The sequence below is a fragment of the Molothrus ater genome, chromosome 5 (genome assembly GCF_012460135.2).
Source record: "Molothrus ater isolate BHLD 08-10-18 breed brown headed cowbird chromosome 5, BPBGC_Mater_1.1, whole genome shotgun sequence".
NCBI classification, from domain to species: domain Eukaryota; kingdom Metazoa; phylum Chordata; class Aves; order Passeriformes; family Icteridae; genus Molothrus; species Molothrus ater.
The window spans coordinates 13,207,183-13,231,306 of NC_050482.2; the positions used below are offsets into that span (position 1 = coordinate 13,207,183).

At 40.1% G+C, this 24,124-nt stretch overlaps 1 protein-coding gene across 2 annotated transcripts in view; it reads right to left on the reverse strand.

The window, feature by feature from the left end:
• The window catches only part of RELN (reelin), a 284,743-nt gene that overhangs the window by 231,385 nt on the left and 29,234 nt on the right, over positions 1 to 24,124 (reverse strand). For both annotated transcript variants that reach the window (XM_036400286.2, XM_054514804.1), the window contains exon 2: positions 6,879 to 6,989. In XM_036400286.2, the coding sequence (XP_036256179.1) occupies positions 6,879 to 6,989 (111 nt within the window). The remainder of the gene's footprint in view (positions 1 to 6,878; positions 6,990 to 24,124) is intronic.

Consider the following 24,124-nt stretch of genomic DNA (forward strand, 5'->3'; position numbering starts at 1 on the left):
CATCTTCTGGGCAAATTGTATTTGATAATCCCTATTAAAATATACATGGCAGTAGTTGACTTGTAACAAAGAAAAAAAAAAGGAAAAAAAAAAGGAAAAAAAGTGGCAGTTCAAAGGGTATTAGATACAGCACAAGGCAAATGGGGGCCTATTAAAATTTCCCCAACTGTTCTAATGAGAATGCCGAGGGTCATTTCTTCCTAGTTTACCATCTGTTTGGTTTCTGGCAAATATCTCTGGTGTGAAGGGAGGGTCCTGGAGCCCATTTGGCTTGTCACAAAATAAACCAGGGATCTGCAGCAATTTCAGTTAAAAACTGCACTTCAAGATCAGTAGCATGTACATAGCAGAAAACTTTTTTTAAGAGCTGTCATTTACCGACTATTCCTTACTTTTTAGAGTGGTGAGCAAGCACAGAGAGACAGACTGAGCAGGGGGGATTGATTTTATAGGCTCACCTAACAAGAAAATGCAACAGTTGGCCTTTTTCCATCTCACAATGTTAGTGGGGGATATTTTCCTTTATGTGTCAAAATCTGAAAGCAAAACATTGTCCCAGAAGCATCAGTGTTTAAACTGATGCCAAATCCAAGCCTCTGACAGCTCAAAACCACAAATCCCATCAGGAGGAGCCTTGGACGCCTCCAGTGCATGGTCCAGACCCATGTGCTGACAGAGTTGGGTGCACTGTCTGTGGTACTCCCTGGGACATCACACTGGGGCTGTCCCTCAGCCACCCAGGCACCCTCTTTGCTTCTTCCTCTGGAGGTGAAACCTGCACCAGGTGGCATTGCCCACAGCAACTCTGTCCTATGGCTGCTCAGAGCCAAAACAGATAGGGTGTCACCATCATATTTCCTGAAAAATCTCTTTGCCTAGGATTTTTCTCCTGGGAAGCTGAGAAGCCTCAGAGAAAAATGAAAACAATAATTATCTGATTTTCTTCTCCTGTGTTTTGCTGCTTTGGAATGTGTTTGGACATTGTTTACCAACATGTGATTGTTTCATTGGTTTCTGCTGTGAATTGTTTTGAGTTAATGGCCAGTCATGGCCAAGCTGTGTTGGACTCTGAAGAGGGAGTCATGAGTTTTCATTAGTATCTTTCTAGCCTTCTGTCTTTATCTATTCTCTATCCCTTAGTAGAGTTTAGTATACCATTCTTTAATATAATATAGATCATAAAATAATAAATTAGCCTTCTAAAAACATGGAGTCAGATTGATCATTTCCTCCCTTCATTGGGGGTCCCAGAAAATACAAGAAGACAGGATCTGGAAACCACTCTTTTCCTTTTCCCCATACAGAACCAGATCAAAATGATCCTTCCTCTATAAACTGAGAGGGGCTTTTGGTTTGCAGTCACATATGTAACCAAAATACTCTGTGAAGGATTATGTGAGGGCTGCTTTAATCCTGTTGAAAGGCAATAGAATAGTAAAAAGCAAAGAGTATAAGATAATTTAAATGTCATTACATTATATCTGGCAATTGCTCTTTCCAGGATTTCCTCTAGGAAATGTATTATTCACCATATTTCAAAGATTATTTGTAACTATTCATTCTTTTGAATCCCAGAGAGTCAATGTATTACCTAAAATACGTATGATCACCTTCATGGTATAGAAACAAAAAATTGCAAAAGAGAAAAGACTGCAACATCATCTTTTATCTTCTATTTTTTGTTCTCTAGAAGATGTAATTTCAGGCATAAAAAGGTTTCCAGGTAACATCACCCTCCTAGTTTCTTATAAAGTAGCCCATACAGTTAAACAAAACCGAAATTTCATGAGGAGTTTATCTGTTTTAAAAGACTGCAAATTACAAGTTGTTTAAACCTACACAGAATATAAACAAAAAATTTCTGTTATCCAATTAGGCCTATGGCAACACTTCCCAGCATAATCAGAGCTTGGAGTCCACTATCTCTACCACAACAGAACCTATAAACTTCCAAGAGGACCTTTGCAATTTAGATTGGAAGGTTAATATATATATATAAATGTTATCATTAAATTATTTGTCAATTCCACATTTGCTAAAAGGTAAACATCAGTGTAGTCATTATGATTTTGCATAAAATTAGGGGTTTGGGTGGCTTAACTAGAAAGGCTCATGTTTCCCACTGCAGTTTGTAAGAAACTAATTACACCAAACTTAAATGTAATTTGTCATGCATTCATCAAGTGAAAAGCTACCAGGGAGCCAGAAAGCCTTGGGAAGAGCAGGAATGGATGAAGATGCAGTGTGAGTGGCAGGTCAAAGGCATGCTTTGATGTGCACAGCCCAGCACATCTGGCTGCTCAGCCAGGCTGTCACCAGGATCATCCTGTGTAATGAGACAGATTCGTGTCCTCAGCTCTCGGCGCTCCTTATCGCTGCTGAGGGATTAGGCTGTAATCTGCTCCTGTAATTGTAGCAATGATACCCTGCTCCCTGCTTTCCAGAGCACACGGCTTTGGAGGAGCCACGGGGCGTTTTGGTGCTTCTGCTAAGCTGCAGAGGGCCTCCCCTATCACACAGTGTCATGGTTTGACACTGGTGCAATGCCATGAAAATATATTCTCCTTAGTGCCTGCTGTGAGATGTGACCCGAAATAGAGTAAAACAGGCTCCAACTTAGGAATAAACTCAAAAAACTTGATTAACTTACAATATGTAAAAGAAACACACAGAATGAAAACCTTCCAAAAACATTCCTCCTTCCCCCACCAAATTTCCAACACAGCACGGTGAGACAAAACCTTGGATTCTCAATACAATCTCCACCCCTCAGATAATCAACTCTCATTCCATCAACACCCTTTAGATAATCAATTCTCAGTTCATCAGGAAGAGAGGAGTCCCTCTTGTGCCACAGGGTTCCCCTGGAAGCACAGTTGAGACCTCTTGTGTTTCCATGTCACACGTGGCACTGCCCAGAGAACATTTTGCCATCGTGACCTCTTCCTTCCATGCCCAGTGCTCTCACCATTGCACATGGACCAGAGCTGCTTCTAGGGTTCCCCTTTTAAGGATTCTTTGCCCAGTTCCAAACCATTTATCCTCACTCTCATTTACAAGCAATCATTCCCACCAGACCCACAACCACATTTGTAGCTTTCTAATATTTTTTTAGCAATCCTGCCTCCCACTTTCTTCTTTTATATTTGGACTAATCCAAGTAGTAAGAGCCCCTAAATGATGCCATGGGAGATTAGTCTTGGTGGGCTGATAAACCCCAGAGCACAGCCAGATGTGCTCAAGCAGTCAAAAAAAGGCCAAAAACCAACAAGAAGCCTCAGGGATAAAAGCAGAAGAAAGAAAAAGCACTGATGGATAAAGAAATCCCACAGAAGTCCAAAATGTGTCTCCAGAGACAGACAGGGTGTGAACAAACTGAGGGCTACCAGTGTGGCATGTGAAAGGAGGAGACAAAGAGTGGGATTGTCCATCAGCCCCTCAATGCTGAAAGATATGGGAACATTTCCATGTACACACCACACTGATCAGGAAAGGAGAGTGGAAATAAGACTGAAGAGATGCAGCTGAGAGTATCTGCTGTATCAGGTGGTCTATTGAAGAAAGAAACACCCTTCTTAAAAGCTACTTTTAAAGATAATTTCTTTTTGCTAAAGGATCTCCCCAGCTTGGTTTAGTAAAGTTTCAACACATTTGATCCCAGTTCTAATTCTAGCTTTACAATTTTAGTTTTACCTTAATCTGAATGCAGAAAATGGTTCACCATGGGAGAAAACTGCTATTAATTTTTATACCCAAAAACTCCCACATTTCTCCCCAAGAAATCATTAGAAGGTTTCCTAAATAATAATTTCAACGAGCTTCATGTCCGTGGAAATCAGAAACTACATATTTTCCTATACAATACGTACTGAAGAAGGAAAAAACCATAACCTTAAGAATTAAAATATTTTATCTTTTTTTTTTCAAAGCTTCTTGACATGGTTAACTGTTATAACTGACATATAGCAATCACCAGATATAATGTAATGACACTTAAATTATCTTAATGATTGTGTCTCCATCAAGCAACTTCCTAAACTGGTAAAAGATAATTGTAGTCACAACACAGTGGCTCATAGCACAGAAGAGACAGTATATGTATGTTAAGGAGACTTCAAATTGTTGGGCAGTCTGGAAGATTATGATAATCTAGTGTGACCTCCTGTGAGAGACAGACAAGACCATTTCAATGGTAATATTGCAAAGAAGAAAAAAATATTCGTCCCTGCACCATAAGCAACCACTATCAACCCAATTTCAGAATATTACTATCTTCAGGTTTTAAAGGCCCAGCTTTGCCCCTCCTCCCCCATCTAATCTGTGATAAACCACATGAATCTTTGAATTGAGGTCTCTGAACCTGACTAGTCCTCAACATTAAAAAATAATAATTTCCAGCAAGCTAAACCTGAATATCACAATCGCTTGCCTCAAAGGAGAAACTGCTTCTTTGCTGATTGAAAATGATGACACAACAGATGGATCTGGGGTTTCTAGAGAAACTGCTTTGTGTTTTCTTCAGAAAGCCAAACAATGTCACTCCCACCTACTATTTTACTAAACAACATATTAAATACTGTGGAGACCGCTCTATTTTTCTACTGAAAATGGTAGATTTTAAAATATTGTTACTTTTTAAAACTACCAAATAATTTTTTAAAGCATATCATTTACATGCCAAACACCTTTTGGAAGAGTCCAGCTTTCTCATCTCTCACTGCAAAGTAGAGATAGGAAAAGTTGATGTAGCTCTTAGTCCTGGGAGCCATCAGTACATCATAGATTAGGGATTCATATAAAATTGCATTTGAAAGCCATTGCCATTTTCCTTCATTGTTGATTTTTTACTGTGACTTCAAAGACATTGCACAAGATTATCATCTGTTATAAAACATTCAGATTGTTTTTTTTTCTTTTTCCAATATATATACAAGTTTAGGAAATAGCAAAGAAAAACAGCAAATTAAGACCTTTATTTAAATATTTTTAACTAACACTATAACACAACTGACCCTGCAGTTTACCCACAGAAAACTAAATTTAAAAAAATAAATTCAGAGATGGCAGCAATTTTTCTCTAACATAGATGGAGGCATGCTCAAGACAGAGCATCAGATCTCCCCAGGCATGATATTTGAGAATTTGTATTGATGAGCAGAATTAAGTAGCTCCAACTCTGCATGACTGTTTTTGCATCACCTTGGCTTTCGTATTCTTCCAGCTTGTAGGCTTGGAGTTTCTTTTGCATACAGAACACACATGTCACCAGATTAATTGTTGGTTATCTTACAGTGACAGAATGGTTAAAGTAACACATCAAGAGCTAGAGAATGACCTTTGGCAAGTTAAAGAAGGCCACGTTGTTTTTTCTGTCAATACATCACATGTTACTTTAACATCTGTTTCAATGAAACTGCAATACCTTATTCTACAAATGAAGATACACATTTAGGAAAAAAATACAGACATTCTTTGAAAATGCACAGCGGTATTTAGAGTCTTAAAATTTTGCTTAATTGTTATTCTTAAATACTTAGTTGTAATTAAACATGACCTGTATACTTTGCCCAGTGAGTTTGCCATGATCTCCCAATGACACAAACACTTAAGTCATAGCAAGGTAACATCTTGCCATCCCAGAAATTTCACATTGGTAAGTTCTTTCTGTCTTGCTTACTCCATCAGATTCTATTCATCCTGTAAACAGTACAGTGGGAAAGGAGAAAGAGCAGTACAAATTCTTCCAGAAAAGAGAATCTTTCAGTGCCTTTTGAACAAGGCATGAAAAACTTGTGCCAGCCATGCTCTTCCCTTTGAAAGGCTGAGCAGAATGTCTGAGGTTGAACTGTGGTGTTATCCACAGAACAAAGCCCTTCTCAAATTACCCCTCAGTGCAGTTTTAAATAATGTGCTACTTACATTACATTCTTTCATTCACAAGCAAATGTATGCCTGCTGGGTGACACTCAAATGCCCAGACCATTCATGCTCTACTCGCTTTATAACAAAAGTAAGTACCATGAGAGGTTATTATGAAGAAAGTACTGAATTCTGGCCCAAGCAGACAAATTAACATTAAAATTAAAACATTTAAACCTGCTACTGCAACTGCAGTGCAGTTGTGTCCCATATGACTGGTACCTGTTTTTGTACCTTCACCACAGATTGCTTGTTAGGGTCACTGAGCCTCCAATTTGAAGAACACAATTCTTACTATTATTTGTAAGGCTATAAAAAATGCTACCAAATAACAAACTGCAGAAGGTATAGCTGTCAATTACTTACACAAATTTAGAAAGGATTATTTAAAAAATATTAGTCTTTAGCACAGCTGCTACTGCTGAGGGCTACAGCATAACCTGAAATACATGATAATTTTGCAAAGCCTATCATATCCCTTTTACTACAATTCTGCTTTTTGGACGTGGTAAATAATTGGTTGTGTGAAATATCTTGACCAGCATTCTGGTTTTAAGGAAGATGCTATTAACTGAATGGAAAAGTAGGTTGACATAAGCTTAAAGGAAACAGGTTTTCAGCCCAAGAAATACTTAGAGGCTTTGGGCTAAATGCTTTAGTTTATACAAAATGTCACACAATTTAGAAATGGCTGCTTAAAACAATTTATCTGCTGAGGCTTTTCTTTCTTAAAATTCATATTATTCAGCATTGAGCAAAGGTGAAGATGATACAAGAAGCAATAAAAGCTGCCTAAAAGCTGCCACTGCTTTATCTCATTGACTCCCACTGACTTCCATGTATTATTGATTACTCAGTCTAAATTAACCTGTTCCAGTAATTGTCTTGCTACTGATATCCTCTGTACAACCCAGTACTCACTGCCCCGGGTTGCAGAAGGTAAATTGCACTGGACTTACCAAATCCAAAAGCACTGGAACCACCAACACTCTGGGAAGCCTGAACACTGGTAGATGTGTAGAGCCCAGTTACCAGTAAGCCATCAAAGAAGGTACTTGTCGAAATAGTCACTGAAATGAGAGAAATAAAATATGTGTAAATATTCTGGTTAAGATCCCACACACTTTCTGTGAGCAGACTCTTGCTCTTGAATGAGATCCCACCATGCAGTCCAGTGAATCCATCTGAATTTCCCCAATATTTATGTGACTTTACTTTCAGTTGGTGCTTGAGAAGTTGCCTTTGCCAGGAGGATAAACCATGGTATTCAAGAAATGCACAATGAGTTAGAAAATAACACACTGGAATATATGGCTTGTAAGCAATTGTCCAGACATTAAACTGTAGTAAAAACAATGAAATAACCAGGATTATGGTATTGTTCTTTCTGGATCTAAATAGACTGCCAAGTTACAGTTATCATGCTTATTATAGTGTTATACATTTAAGTTGTATGGGCATCTGAAACATTACAGATTGTGTGTATTTAAATAGCTCAGGAATGCATTTTTAAGAGATTCTTAAGTAATAGCAGAAAACATCCAAATGGAAACTACAAGTAACATTGGAATCTATACATTCTTTATTAGAATTGAAAATTATTGGAACATTTATTCAATTCTTGTACATACTAATTTTCATATTTTTACTTTGGTGTGTTTGACAAGGTAACCACACAAGGGAAGCCCGTTGATGTACCCTTTTTGGATTTCAGCAAAGCTTTTGATACTGTCTCTCACAGGATCCTTTTGCACAGAATGTCCAGCACATGGCTGGATGAACACATCAGTGGCTCCAGGTTGGGCACAAAGGGTTACAGAGAATGGGTGACATCAGACTGGGGACCTGTCACTGGTGGGGCTCCACAGGGTTCCATCCTGTGCTCTTCCACATCTTCATAAATGGTTTGGGCACAGGACTGAAGGAATACTGAGCGAATCTGGAGACAATAAACAACCAGGAGGAGCTGTTGACTCCTTCAAAGACAGAGAGGCCCTGCAGAGAAACCCCTAAAAATCAGAGGGCTGGGCATTCACCAACCATATGAAGATCAATAAAACCACAAAAAGCTCTCTCTACTGAAGAAGAGTCTTATGACTTGTAGCCTCTTACACTGAAGATGCATCCAGACCTCAGTCATTCTGCTTCATACCTCAATCCTTTCTATTCCCTTAACTTGGAGACATCAGTGCTTGTCAGGGACTGCTGATAAACTATGATCACTCCTAAATCACATTCTACCTCCCTGTATTTCCCTCTTTGGCTGGGGACATCATGAGCCAGTGACTGGCCAGGAAAGTGAAGCAAGGTACTCCAAGGTCACTGTTAGGACAGTCATCGGTGATACAGATTCAACAGAGAAACTGATGGGTTCCTTAAGTCCTAAAAGTCAGTGTTTCCTCTGTGGTACAGATTTGGCTTAAAATTAGTGTTTAATATTCTAAAAAATATTAAAAACGTTGAAAGTAGCTTAATTTACTTTGAGCAGAGGAGCAGTATTTACCATGTTTAGTTTATTCTTCAACTCTTTGTGTTGATCTTCTTTTCTTTGATTCTTCAATACTACACTGAATAAACCCTGAATCAAACTTTTCTGCTCCCATGACTCCAAATTTCAGTGTTTTGCTATAGACACTTCCTTGAATTCAGATGCAGGTTCAGAGCCATATGTTCATTTTTAAAGAACAGGCTACTTCTGATACATGTTAAAAGAACAGCAAAGGACTCTAGATTTTTTAAAAAAATAAAAAGATGTATTAAGGAGAGTAAAATAAAATCAAACAAGCAAACAATGAATTTTTTCTGCATTTGATGATGAAGTGGTGAATAAATACATGACCTTTTCTTCCCTTTATGCCTTTAAACCTACAGAGAGGAAAAACATATGTTGAAAAGTATGCCTATGTGTTATTTTTGAAGACTTGGCAAAAGAGTCAGTGAAAAGCACGGATAGAAGGGCACTGGGCCAGTACTTTGCTGCCATTTTGTTTCCCTGTAGGGAAGCATCTTATTCTTTACTGGATAGGATATAATGCAAAAGCCTACTGTGAACAGGTGACCAGTTTCTCTGTGGGAAAGAAGTGATATTTCACAATGCCTGTATTTGACTTTGGACATATTTGTGTGATTGTCAACCCCCATTTTACATAAGCATGTAATAGGTCAATTTTTATTGTTGAAAAATTTCCAACACAGTATGGCTCCCTCATTAAGCCTCTGGGAAACTGCACAAGGCCTCTAGCACATTTTTTAAAAACAGAGCACTAGGCTGTTATTACACACGTGTCACACATTTCAGAATAATTCCATAGTTCTTCAAGAGAAAAAAATTAATCATGACATTCTCAGTGATGATTTTTTTTCTACCCACTGTTGAAATACATCAAATTCCCATAAAATAAAAGAAAACACACAGTATGCCAAGTGATAACGATCAAGAACAGGAAAGCTGTGCTAATGCATAGCCCAGCAATGGGACTGTGATTTTATATAGGGGCTAGGGCTTGTTACTGTGGGGTCCTAAATTCCTCTTCCAAAAGAACAAGAAGGTTCCCTCCACCAGGCTTTGTTTGTGCCTGTACACTGGCTCATGCCATATGTAGTTGATGTCAAATATCTGCCACTAGAGAAGCAAGGACCAATGCCATGACCCACTGGGACTTTGGGAAACATCTGGAAGGACACAGAGCAGCCACGGCTGGGCAGGCAAGGGGGGCTCTGGCACTGCCCCAGTGCTGCCCCATGGCACCCAAGGGACAACACAGCAGCAGGTGCCATCGACAAGCTCCAGCAGGCACTGCTCCATCCTCCACAAGACCTTCTTTGGGAGGAGAATTTGGTGGGTGAAGCAGTGAGGAGGGATGGGTGGCTGGGCAGGGGTGTGCTGGACCCTGCACCCCTCAGAGAGAAGGTAGGAAGCCCTCAACTGCTTTGAAATAATCCAGCAGGAGGGACTGAGAACATCTCCCCAAAAAATGCATTTTGGAACAGCATACTGATCACACAGCAAATGTTAGAGGCAAAGGTGGTAACTACTTGAAGAGTTGCTCAACACTTCCTTCTATTTTCAGTTCCTGAGATATTTACCCCCTTGGACTACTTGGGTTGGTTTATTTTTCATGGTATCTCCCTCAGATGATTTAATTTTTTAAGGAAAAAGGAATTTCAGTCAAAACATTTCATTTCTGAGGTGAAGTTAGAGGAGAATATGTTGCCCCAGATGAAAAATTCCACTGTCTTTTGCTTTCATCAATTCTTCTGCTCTGAAGCATGACAGTGTTTCTCCAAGTTTGGACAAATTATATTTTATATATATATATATACACATATTAAAAAAAAGTCAGAGTTCACATATGCTCAACGAAGACATTTTCATTTTTAGTATCTAAATATTTCTTCAAACTCTGTCCTCACTTAGTACTCTTAGCACTCTCTGACTAATAAAAGCTCACTGAAAAAAGTCCCATGAAAAATATTTCAGTCCAGTTATACTGCTTTGTTGGAGCAGAAGGCTTTGTGAAGATATCATTTTTGATGATGTTTTGATCTGGAAAGTTTCTCACTCAGTGTTTTAAAGTAGGAAGTCATATCTGCTGGCTGGAAAGAAAGGGGAAAGAGAGTGATCTTTATCAAAAGTCTAAGCCTTCTATGAGAAGACTCAATTCATCAAAATCCCACTTCTCGAAATGTTGAGAAATGTGCAAAATGTCACAAAGTTGTTCCAAAAGTTTGACCAATACCATCACCAATATCTCAAACTCAGGAGGACAGTAAAGTAGACCTGAGGGCAAAAGTGAACTAGGCTGGAAGAGGTGGTGACTGGAACCAGAACAGGGAATAGGGAAATTTTTGGAGAGAAAATGGGGAGCCATGGGGGTGAGGGGACCGCAGCTGGAGAAAGGAGCCAAGAGAAGGTGATGAAAAGCAGATGGGATCTGCACCTGTAGCCTGGAAATCCTAGAAAGGTTCAGTGTGAGGGACTCACATAATAACTGGGAAGAGAGACCAGGTGTAAAACCCAGCAGCAAAGTGTGGGTCAGCCTCACATGCTGGTCAGCAGCCAGGAAAGAAGTCCACTGTCTACTCTTAGTCCACCTCCTAAATCAAGTGAACACTGTTTGCATGATGGCTATGAAACATTTCTGTCCACAAAACACATGAATAGGAATACATGGATTAGTTAATAACTCCAGTTTATTTTGTAAAATCCTAGGAAATGGCTCCATGAAAAAGAAATCATACTGGGGCTGGGAAACACCATGGAAGAATCCTCTGGTGCTGTTTTGCCCTACTCTTCTTTCTGTACAAGGACTGCAGTCACAAAATGTCTTTCTGAGAATCATGAGGCCCTCAGCTCAATTTTCCACCAAAAATCACAGGGAGTTGCTGCCTGCAGCTCCTGCACACTCAGCACATCCCAGTTGCTGTGCTCAGTGCGAGCAAGGCTGGCTTGGCAGGCACCCAGGCTGGCCTCACCCTGCCCAGGCCACCATCTCTGGGAAGCTTTGGTGCTGTTTCCTTGGGAAGGGAGGGCATGCAGCAGCCTTTGCTGGAGCAGCCTTTCATTTTGCACAACAAGGTTCTGTGAGAGCCCTGGTGCTTCCCGTGGGACAAGGAACAGCAGAGCCCCTGGCAATGCCAGGAGCTGACATGTCTCGAGGAGGAAGTGGGTCAGGAAGGAGGAGGCTGGCAAAGATGCCGCTGAAATTATACCACAGGTGGATATAGCAGCATAACAGGAAAGACCAAGTGGAGACTGAACTGTAAGTATAGTCAAATATTTAAGAGAAATGAATGCTGTTCTTATAAACATAATTTTCACTGTTTTCTGGTGCTGTATGCCACACATACTGCATACGATTATAGAAATCTAGTAATCCATGTAAGTAATTGCATAAAATTTGCCTTACATTCTCTCAAGGGACTGATCTACTCTGCAAAAAGGCTGTATTTTGACTGATATTCAAAATACTCGAAATACAGCCAATACATCTAAACTGTAAAAGTAGAAAAAGTGCCAGGTGGAGGGAGGGGATGATCTCAGGAGCCAGCTGCCACTGACGGGTCTTACCTATTTTGGCTGCTCTTCAGCACCAGCTGAATGCCACTAAGAGGGTTGAAAGATACAGAAATTCCACAGAATTTGCAGCTGCTGTTGATGACAATCACGGAGTACAAGAAGGAATTTATAAAGGCAAAGATCTTTGATGCCCACACATGTCTTAAGTGAGTCAAGACATAGCCACAGTGTAAAACTGCACTTCTGCATACCATAGACAAAACAGAAAATAATTCTGGTGTGTGAAATCACCACAGAGAATGGACTCCTGAAATGAGGTTTTCTTGCATCAAAGCAATGACAGGCACATTTTAAAGCTCTTCTCAAGGTCAAAGCCAGTTCCCTATAACACTGTAATATTGCATCATCACACACCTGAGTCACGGCTGGAAACCATCCTCTTAGGAAATAAAATTATTTATACTGAAGTAATGTTTTTGGGGGTTGTTTTGGCTTCACTCCTAAAAAAATACACCAGCCTCTGCAAGTCAGGTGTGCAATGGCACTGTTCAGAGAGGGCTCTGTCCCTTCACTGTGCTGCAGCATCCTGCAAAGGAATGGAGACCAACAGAAAAGACTGTCAGTGCCACACTACATTCATAGAGTATGCTGAATTGAAAGGGACCCACCAGGATCATCAAGTCCAGCTCCTGGCTCTGCACAGCACCATGCCCAAGAGTCACACCACTCCCCAAGAGCATTGTCCCAAAGCTTCTTGAGCTCTGTCAGGCTGGTGCTGTGACCACTGCCCTGGGGAGCCTGTTCAGAGCCCAACCACCCTCTGGGGGAAGAACCTTCTCTTAACATTGAACCTAAACCTCCCCCAGCACAACTTCAGGCCACTCCCTCAGGTCCTGTCCCTGGTCACTGCAGGGAAGAGATCAGGGTCTGTCCCTCTGTTGCCCCTCGTGAGGAAACTGTAGATTGCTGTGTCCCCCCTCAGTCTCCTCAGCATAGGGAAGATGTTCTTTGTCCCTCCCCAGTTTTGTTCTCTTTTTTAGGCAATAGAACCTTTCTGCCACCCTCATGCAATGCCAAACCCGGGTGACCCATCCAGGCATGCAGTGCTCTCAGGGCACAGATAATAGCAAGTCCAAATCCTTAAAATACCAGACTGCTCCTGAAATGCCAACTGCAGCTTAAATTGTTAGCAAGAAGAGAATAAACCCTGCTGCCTTATTTAAGGGCAACTGTTAAGACACCACAGTGACTATAAATCTATAAATACTCAGAGTTTTACAGGTATGCTTTCCAAAGAGTGTGCTGATAAATGTACTTGTAAGTGAATGGTGGAGAATACATTACCACAAGAATCCAGAAAGTGTATATACTGAATTGCACTCAGAACCTAATTACTAAAAAAGAAATTTTTAAAAGACTAGTGAATTGCATGTTGACATCAAACTAATTTTTATGGCTCGCAGACATACTTTGCTTTCAAAAGAAAACAAAATCGAGAAATTCATAATTATACAGCTATTTCAAATATGAGCACCAGGCAGACATGCAAGAACAGTATGAATCACAGGTCTACGCATCATTCAGCAACAAAAGCGGAAAGCCCACAGGATTCTTACTCATACTTGTTTTGATTTTCCCCAAGTAGGTGGAAGAAAGCAGAAAAAAGACATTTCAGTGTGGTTAAGTAAACAGACGTGCAGTCTTACAACTGCAAGCATTCTCACTTAGGTATTGGTTTTCTGAAGCCCACAACCAAAGCACTTAATTCACAATAAAACACCAGTAAGCTTTCCTTGAAGTTCTTGCACAGAGCAGCACCATCTCTAACCTGTGATGCCCTCACCAGTTATTCCAGTTAGCAATTACCCTCAGATGGAGGGGAGGAAAAATGCACAAGTTTTGAACTTTGTACTAGACTGTTTAAAAATCTGATTTGGCCTTGCTTTGTGTTACAGTATAGTTTCAGTTCTTCTGCCCTGTGCTCCATCAAATCTCTGTGCCTTTATAGCTTTTCAAATCCTTTCCTAAATTGGTAATGAGCAACAGAGAACTGAAAATAGATTGCAGATGTGTGGCAAGATATCTGTAACATGATATCCAGAGACATCATTTGTCATTGATGCAAAGAGTAGCCTATCAGTCTTGTTAAAGAACTATTTGCAGAGACATTACTTATATTTTTGAAAGTTCTTAACGAGACAGTGAGAATGACATCAGCAACAATTTAAGAAGTGTTTATTCTTGTATTCCTTAACTATAAGGAATTGGTCATATTTGTTTACATGGTCCAAGATGCTTCAGAGCTCCCATCTCACTAAAAGTGAAGAGTTCCATGGTTAAACCTGTGAACAGGTTTCCAATGTGAGACTCAAGAGTCTGACTTCCTATGTATCAAAATCCCAAACTTAAATACATTTCTGACCATATTCAAAGCCACCAGAAACTTGGCCACATTGAGCAGAGAGGTGCTTTATTCCAGCTGGCATCACCAAATGTGTTGGCACAGCCCAGAGACCTGACAGAGGAGAGGTAAGACTGGCTGCTGTCATAGCTGCCTGCTTATAACCAACAGATGGGCAATTAAGGCTCTAACCTGGGTAAGAGGATTCAAATCTGAATTTCCCAACAAAATATTGGTTTAAAATATTTTAAACTCCAGTGTCTCTGTGGCCCAGCCACTGTCCCTTAGCTACAGGCATTGCATTTTATGTGGGAAAAAGGGAATATCAGCTGGCACAGAGAGAGGCACATCCTCTCTTTTTTGGGGGCAGCCTTCTTAGAAGGAGAGATGGAGGTTTCAGTCAGTGGCCCAGTGAATATGTGCTACTGCTATATAAATCTCCAGAGAACATCACATCTATTTATGTCACCCCATTTAGGCTGTAAATCTCACCCTAATGTTGATGTTTAAAACAGACCAGATGAATCACACTCCAGAAATGTCTGATTCTCCTCACTGACTATAAAGGGAGCCCAGACTGTAAAGCTCAGCTGTAGATGTCAACACTGAAGATGGCTAAACTGAGATTATTCCCACCAAGAGCCATTCACACAGAGTAACTTAATCATCCAATTTCTATTAAAATGTCCAACTCTTGCCCACATCAGAGGGAATTGAGCAGGAATGAAGCATCCCAGAACCCAGAGCTCACCCGGGGGCATCAGAGACAATGACTATATTCTTTCTTGTGTTATGCCAAACATATCACTAGTGCTTAGCAACTTAGCAAGCCCTTGTAGTACCAAAACACTCCAAAGGGTATCAGCAAATGCCTGTTATTCCATTTGATATTTCACAGAGGCCCGAATAGTATTAATGGAGTTTAAGCAGTAAACACAATAACCTGAATATCAAACAAAATGTGTTTCACTAAAATGTACATCAGCTATGTATCTAAACATTTAACCACTGAATTGTGTGCCATAGCCAAAACAAGAATAATGATCAAAAGAGCATTTCCTGTAATGATTGGAGAGGACAGTTATTTATAGTTTTAGCTTAAGAAACACAAACCAAATCATATCATTTATTGAAATGCACCTCCAGACAACAAATACTGTAAACATGAGAGTTATCAGCAAGACATAAAAGCCAGTAAAATGTGCTTTAACAGTATGCACATGATGGTTAGACTCAAATGATTGTGAAACCTGCTTTGTCAGTGGTAGTATATTCTTTCTCTTATCCAAAGTCCCAGGAGAAGATGGGAAGAGCTGATGATCATTCCCAGACCTCACCAGCTACATAGGGCATGAAACAATCCTGGGTACTGGTGTATGTTGGAACTGTTTTGTGTCTTTATTCAGCAATCATCATTCTCCTTTATTAAGTTTTGAAGCCAAATGCTGTCATGCTTCTATGAAAAGCATCAACATCAATTTTTTCTTAAAAACAGAATAAATGTTATTGTCATTACCTTTTTAACACTGTAAGCCTGAGACTATTGACCCCCCATTTTGAAGCCTAACCTTATTTTTCATGCCTTTCAAGTTTATGTGAGGTTGCCTGTTTGATACCCATACATGAAAATTTCATATTGTTGGCTGTGCTCTCAATAAATTATTTAGAGGGTTTGAATATTTCTGCACAGTGCAGATTTTCAGAAGAGTTTGGTAAATCCTTTTATTCTGCTGTCCTCAAAAGGCAAACAACCTCTCAATACACAATTAACAATAGCATTAAAAGAGAAAATGAAGGCTGGCTTGAAAAGAGAGTAAGTCTAATTATCTACTAGGAATTTATTATAACTCAGTAATATCTAAACATTTGAAAGATCTTTTGTCTTAATTCTAGCTAAGGGAGCACAGCCTCTAAAACCAGATTCCTGAACATGTTTACCTCAGGCTAAAGTAGCACAAATCCTCTTACAGACACATGAATTATGATGAGAAAATATCATGAAATGCAAGAGTTCAAGAGATTCTGGAGAACAAGGAAGCATCTGGCTGCCCATGGCTTGGAAAGGTGCACTGTTCACTGGGTGAAAAACTGGCTGGCTGAGCCCAAATTGTGGTGGCCAGTGCAAGTGGTGCTCCCCTGGCCCAGTATTGGGACCACTCCTTTTTAATGTCCTTATCAATGACCAGGGTAAGGGGATTGAATGAACTCACAGTCAGTTTATACTTTACAGCTTCAGGTGACAAGGAGCTCTATCAGTTGTTTATATAACGCGTGAAAATGGTTTTCCTTATTTTTAAGTTCTGTTTTCTCGGAATTACTCTATTTTCAGTGTTTGCTTTATCGACAGAATTCAACAGTTATAGATAACTTTCACAACTCTCAACTATCCTTTTTCCAAAATTAAGGAAACTTACTTTAGTTTCCTATTACACAGGAAGATGTTCTCTCTATCATCATCAGCTAGTTTTACTGTATTTTTTGGAAGCAGAGCCAACCAGATGCATCCATGACACAGAAATCTGTATATAATGTTGTAATGCATACCCAGTGGTAAAAGTGATGCCAGTTGTTTCAGTCTTCACTCCTTCCCTCATAATTCCTAAGGTTCAATGCGGTGATTTTATGTTTTATTCATGCTTAGCATCAAGGTGATATATTTTGAAATTCACTTCCAATATCTGTTCCACAAAGCCTGCATTACTTTTGCCTCTGTTCCTCACCACTCCCTTCATTTTTAAGTAATACAGCATTAAATTGTACTACTTTGAGCAGCATGGTGCGTGTATATGCGTATATATATTTATATATGATGCTATTATCTTCCTAATAAGCTCCCATTATCATTTTGACCACTTTTAAGTTCAGGCATCAAGCCATGACAATGACACTTCTTCCTTATCAGCCACAGTCCTCCCTCCTCAGAGTGGATTCCTTGTGTGATATAATTCAAATGAAGGCTGGCATTGTCTTATAGTTAACTCATGAACAACAGTGAGCTATAAAGTTTCTGACTCCATTTATCTTTAATATATTTGTGCTTGTCTTCATTAAACCACAGCTTAACAAGATTGCTTAATGGACTGCAGAAACAGGAGACCTTAAATAACCTGGTGCTTTTCAGTCTAAATATGTTGGGCAACCAATATAGCAGCTGTCCAAGGGACACAGAGGTATTTTTATAATACAAGACTTGGGATTCATCTGCCTGGGTGTGGGTATGCAGAACATCATCCTCCTCACCCAAACTGCTCATCTCAGAGTCCTTTCTGCACAACAGATGTGCCACAGTCAGCAGAGTCTGACTTGCAGCCTGTCAGACCCAAAGATTTTACCAAGTCAGGCTCTGGGAGGGTTGGCTGTAGACTCTGGGGAGCAAGGGGGTAAGAGTCCACAAGTGTCCTGAATAGAAGGGAGAAAATAAAGAAAATTTGCATGGAAAAGTAAAGACTGAGATGCACTGAAAGTTGCTGAGAACCATGAACAGAAGGAAGAGGCCCAAAATACATCATACTTATTATTATGGGAACGGACACGAGTTCAAAAATGTGATTTAATTTTGTATGTATGATTCATGCAACAAAATAATTCTGCCTAAGTACAGTCTCTCATTTAGTTGGTGCAGAATGCTATTTAAAAAAGCTACAGAACCCCCATCTATAAACTGGAACAATACAACTAAATAGCCTAGAGACTGACATTTTAGGTTAAAGAATGGATCAAATGAGGATTTATATGGGAAAAATATTAAATTGGGTTAAATATATGGGTTTATATTTAATATAAAGTAGTATTTGCACTGGCAGCCCGCAGCTTGACAGGAACACTTTTTGCTGGGTTAGGAACTGGCTGGATGGCCAGGCCCAGAGGGGGTGGTGAATGGTGCTGCATCCAGCTGGGGCCAGTCACCAGTGGTGTCCCTCAGGGCTGGGACCAGTTCTGTTCAATATTTTTTTTGACAACACAGATGAGGGTATTGAGCCTTTCATTAGTAAATCTACAGATGACACCAAGCTGGGAGTGTGTGTCCAGCTATTGGAAGTTAGAAGGGCTCTGCAGACAGACCTAGAATGGTTGCATGGATGTGCTAAGTCTAACAGGATGAAGTTTAATTAAGTCAAGTGCCAAGTCCTGCATTTTGGCCACAATAACCCCCTATAACATTATAGGCAGGGGACAGTGTGGCTGGACAGTGCCCAGGCAGAAAGGGACCTGGGGGTGCTGGTGACAGCCAGCTGAACATGAGCCAGTAGAGTGCCCTGGTGGCCAAGGGCATCCTGGCCTCTATCAGGAATAGTGTGGCCAGCAGGACCAGGAAAACCATCCTTCCCCTGTACTCAGCACTGGTGAGGGCACACCTTGAGTGCTGTGTCCAGCTCTGGCCCCTCAGTTTGGGAAGGACATTGAGAGCTTGAGCATCCAGAGGAGGCAACAAGGCTGGAGAGGGGCTGGGAACACAAACCCTGTGAGGAACCACTGAAGGAGCTGGGGGTGCTCAGCCTGGAGAAAAGGAGACTCAGGGGTGACCTTGTCACTCTCTACACTCCCTGAAAGGTGGCTGTAGCCAGGTGGAGTTGGTCTCTTTCTCCAAGGCAGCAATGGGCAGAATGAAAAGACACAGTCTTAAGCTGCATCAAGGGAAATATAGGCTGGATATTAGGAAAAAGTTTTTTTACAGAAAGAGAGATAAAGTTCTGGAATGGTCTGCCACAGGAGGTGGTGCAGTCACCATCCTGGGATGTGTCTAAAAAAAGACTGGATGTGGCACTCAGTGCCATGGTTTACTATTGGGGCATGGGTTGGACTTGATTATCTTAAAGGTCTCTTCCAACCTGGTGAGCCTGTGATACTGAATTCTGGCATATGAATGGCTGGGCTGTAACAAATGTTAATGCAATCCTTTGACCATACATTGTATATTAATACTGCAAGTTCAAATCAATGAAAAATACTGGTTTCTAAAGGTTCGAATCAGAACAACATGGAAAAGAATCTGAAAAAATAAGAAAAACATTCACTAGTCCTCTGACACATATAAACACCTAATGAAAATTGAGTTGAATGAAAATGATGTGATTAAGAAATAAAATTCCTAAAGTAAGATCAATATTAAAACTCAGTGGCATCTGTTTGTCTCATCTTTATGGTTATGTGGCTAAATGGGTCAGGGGCAGAGACAGGGACAGTCAGACAATACATATGCTTATTCTTTACCATGTAATTCCTCACAGTGTGGTTTCTCAAGGCTGAGCATCCCAAGTGACTGGCAGCTCCCTCAGGAAGGGTATGGCTCCTGGTACATCACTTCAGCAAGAGCTGTTAGCTCTTTGTGTTAGGTTTGTTAAAATGGTCAAATACTGAACAAGAAAGAGAGGGCTGGAACACCAGCACAGTGGAAGGTTGTGATTACGAAATATTTGATAGGACTCTGGGGGAAAATCCTCAAAGTGGATTTTTCTCTCTATTTTGCTTGGGCTAAGGGTTGGATCTGAAGATAAGAACAGGCTCCTTCTACACTCCTGTTTCTAGACAGGTAACATATACTTTACCACCCCTAAATGTTCACAAAAAAGTCTGAGTCCAACATTCTGATTAGGCAACCAGCCAAACCATGCACACACCAAAACATACAGTCAGCACAGTGACTTGTGTTGAACTTGTCATTATCAGGTTAGTTGCTTGTTAAATACTTTATAAATGCAGCAATTTCCCAAGTGGTCACTTTCTGTTCTTAAAAAAATAAATAAATAAACAAAGAGGAACAGCATGGTTCTTGTCCCTGGTGTGCCTAACTATCCCAGATAACACCAGTACAAATCCCCCAGCAAATAAGGGATTTTTAACAAGTCACTTCATGTCCTCTTTCCATACTGAAATTCCTTCTGCTCTGCACATCCCAGTGAAAGCTATAAGTATTCACAGCCATGTCCCTGCTATGACTCATATCTTGTTAGAACAAAAAGAGGCACTTGGCTCTCTGGAAAATAAATCCCACAGCCGCCTGCCTTGGACTGCTGCGAGCCTGCAGCTCCCTGGCTTGTGCACTGCTGTGCCACAGAGGTCTTCACGTCCCACAGGAGACAATTACTAAGAAGTACCTCTAGAATAGGTGAGGTTCTGCATATTATTATAGGAGAGGGAAAGGGCTAAAATGGTAAATATATTTATAAAGGCTCAAAAAGCACAGTTACTCTGTGGGAAAGTCAGTCACCTGGCAAGCTAAGCTGTGCAAATAGCGCAGCCATTCTCTAGACAAGAGGTTATTAGCAATAGGAAGAACTAAACTAATTGCCAGAATAACTTGTATTGGTGTCCTCAGCAAGAAGCCAAACTAGCCAAGAAGCATGATAACTAGCAGATCTCTGTCAGAAAAAAAAAAAACCAATGAAGACTTTTTTATCTTCCTAGCATTTCTTCATCAGTTTGTCAATGAAAATTTTAAAAGTGAAACAAAGAAACTAAACAGCCCCCCTTGGAAAAACTGCCAAGAAACCAAATTAAGCAAGCAAGTGACTAAGTAAATGAAGTCTATTTGATCCAAACACCACTGACTGGACAAGGCAAAATATATCACTGGGAACACAGTTAAATCCATAGAGATCTGTTAGTCATTCTGTCTCCTGTTCTGTGGCATGTCTTTACATCAGTGAATGAATACTGTCACCAGATAAGCCCCCAGTAACAGCAGACACCTACAATAACATAGGCCATTAATGCAAACGTACCAGCTGGTCAACATCTTACCTAAATGGTGAAGTTCTTCTTTCAGCCCCCTGTTCCAGTGCCAGATTGGACAGACCTCTATCAGATTCCTCTCAGGAGTTACTAAGGTCAAGGCAGAAGTGACACCAGTATGTTGTGATGGGTATAAATCCCAACATCCTTTCCCACAGAGTAACTAGGAGGAGAAAATACTCCAGGTATTTGCACCAGCAGATATCTACACTTGCAAAAAAAAAAAATTCTGAGCAACCATTGAAAAGAAACATGTGCCTAAATATGGAAGAGGAACATTTAGCATTCTGTTCCAGCTCCTGGCTCAACAAGTAACACCACTGTCAACCTGCAATGCTTGAACTTGGACTCTCTGAGAAGTCAAACATTTTGAGAAAAAAAATGGCAGAACTCTCTGGTTCACCCTCAATGTCTCCCTCTAATTCAGTAATTAAAGCACAGAGGAATGGCCAGACATTAATAAAAGTATCCATGCCACTTCATACAGATCTAGCTATGAAGAAATTAGGCATAAATAAATATAAGTAGCATGCTTCTGGGGAACCATATATTCATAAATATATTCAATATTGTCTTTTGAACCATATATTCAATAGTGTCTTCCACTTCTGTCTTAAATCCCACAGTTGATTCAAAGAATGACTCTGACATCTGTCTAACCCCCTCAGTGTTGCACACTGAGAACAAGTAGGAAGAATCAGATAAGCAGAGTACAGAAAGATGGATCTGGATATCAGATATATGGGGTCTGTGCATCAGCTGGAATGCACTGTACACTGAACTTTCAAAACACAGAATAGGCAGCAGCCAGGAAGCATGACGTGAAGTACATTTAAAAATCCACACAATAAAGGGTGTTTTAGAAATCCACCTCTGTACACTTTAGTTCAGAGGCAAATGAATTCTCCCACCCAAAAACTTAAGAAACTTGGAATTTGCAATTTTGCTAAATAAGTCTCCTCAATAAATAATAGAAATAGTGCAGTGCCAATAGTATTTGAACATTTATTTTTACTTTGAATATGAAAAGAGGGAATTATGATCAGCTTTTAGGAGGCTTACAAAGTCATAAATGATACATATTTTTATTATGCCATTTTCAATGAAAATCAAATACTTTGATCTTCTCCAGTATCATTTCAGTTTGGAATTGAATATTTCAGTTTATTTTGTTAAACTGAACTGGAAAAAAACCCTATTTTGATCTAAATCAAGATCTAAATGTCCTTTCCAAACACTTTATGCCAGGTGATCCCTCCACCTCAGGGAGGCACTTCACAATGCTCCAACTTTTACAATCTAGTTAAAACATCCAACCTTCCAATAGAGTAAAGGCAGTAAGATCCTAATCACAGAGTTGATGATACTACATACCAAAAAAATACAATTTAATCTTGAGGTGACAAAGAAAAATGTGAATTTCATATTCAATTCAATGAACATGAAAGCAAAATTACAAAAACAAAAATTTCATTTGAGTCAGACTCCCCTTTTCCAATTTTCCCAAATTTAAAAAAGTCAAACCTTACTTTCCAAGTAAGGTCTTCATTCTGCAAAAGCTGTGTTTTCTATTATAAATCATTCCTGCTGGAACAGCTCTTATTCCATTTCCTAGAGAGCAAAGGGGCATTTTGCCTCTACTTGGAAGCATTGTAATGCCTTCTTATAACTTTTTTTTCTCTTTCACATCTGACATATTTTTCATTATTGCTAACTCTAAAATAAACATGACTAAACACAGTTTTCCTGTGAGCTCACATACAAAAGTAGTTTGGGCAATGTATTCATTTTTCTGTTTATATTATCCTGTCAAAAACAGAGAGAACTTGGCAGTTCCTCAAGTCTTGAAGAACAAAGTCAAAAAGAAACCAAGCTATCATTGGGCAGCCTCTCTGAGCACACCAGTGTAGAGCTACAGAACTTGTCTCAGAGCTCAAAAGATCTACCTTGAAAATCCCTCAGAAAAAAGGTCATATTATAGATATCATATCATTTATGCTGGTTTTAGACTTCCAGTTTCTCACTCAAGGACAATTTCCATGTCCCACATCTTTGTAATGAGACAGTGTGTGCTTCCTCCTGTCCTTTGCATTCCCACAGGTCTCCAAGGACAAGGAGAAATCTGTGCTACAGAGATATATTACATCCAACTACCTCAAAGTCAGACAACAAAAAATCCAAACCATTTAAGTCAAGAAAACACTCTTGGAATAGATATTTTTGGATGCACAACAGGGTGTTAACCTGTACCATTGTTGAGCTCATCCTCTTCTCTGTTAAACTTCAAGTTTGCTTTTTGCAGGAACCAGAATTCTGCTTCATACTGTGGAGAAGCACTTTTCAAAAGGGAAAAGCACTGCATCAAAGCAAGATTTCTACCTTGGACAACAGCAAATTGCTTGGCAGTCCTTTTATTATATTCAAGGCATTCTCATGCAGCTGGGCCTCATTACAAGCAATGGTGCTTCAGCCATTAACTTCAGAGAGATGAGGATAAAGCACTAAATGCAGTGAAGATAATTTAAAGCATGTTAAGCAAGGAAATGAACTAGTGTGGAGCTCTGCTAATGCTGTATGCTAAGCATGCTTCCTGGGGAGTGCTGCAAAACCATATCCACTCTGGGACAGGAGCTCCTACAGAGTTTTTGTTTCCCTTCCCGCCCAGTGGGGCTCTGCCCTTGTGGGGGCCTTGCAGTGCCACAGCAGAATGAACAGCTAAAAGATGAGGTCCATCCCTTCCTCCTCATTGTAGCAATTCCAGGGCAGGAAATACTCCCAGGCAGAGTGCTGTTGCAGTACAGTTTTGGGGAACAAAAAATTTGTCTGTATAGGATTTGCTGATTTGTTTGTTGAGAGTTTTAACAGCACTAGTGTTGTAAATTAATGGAGATAAATGACACCTGGCATTTGGGCATAAGACCAGGCTTGGAGCTAAGTCTCAAACAGATCTATAGGCTTCCATACACACCTCTATGTTTCATAGACCACCATTAAACACATGAGGCTGTCTCACCACTGCATTGAGTGTTTTGATCAGTTTGTGGTTCAGCAGC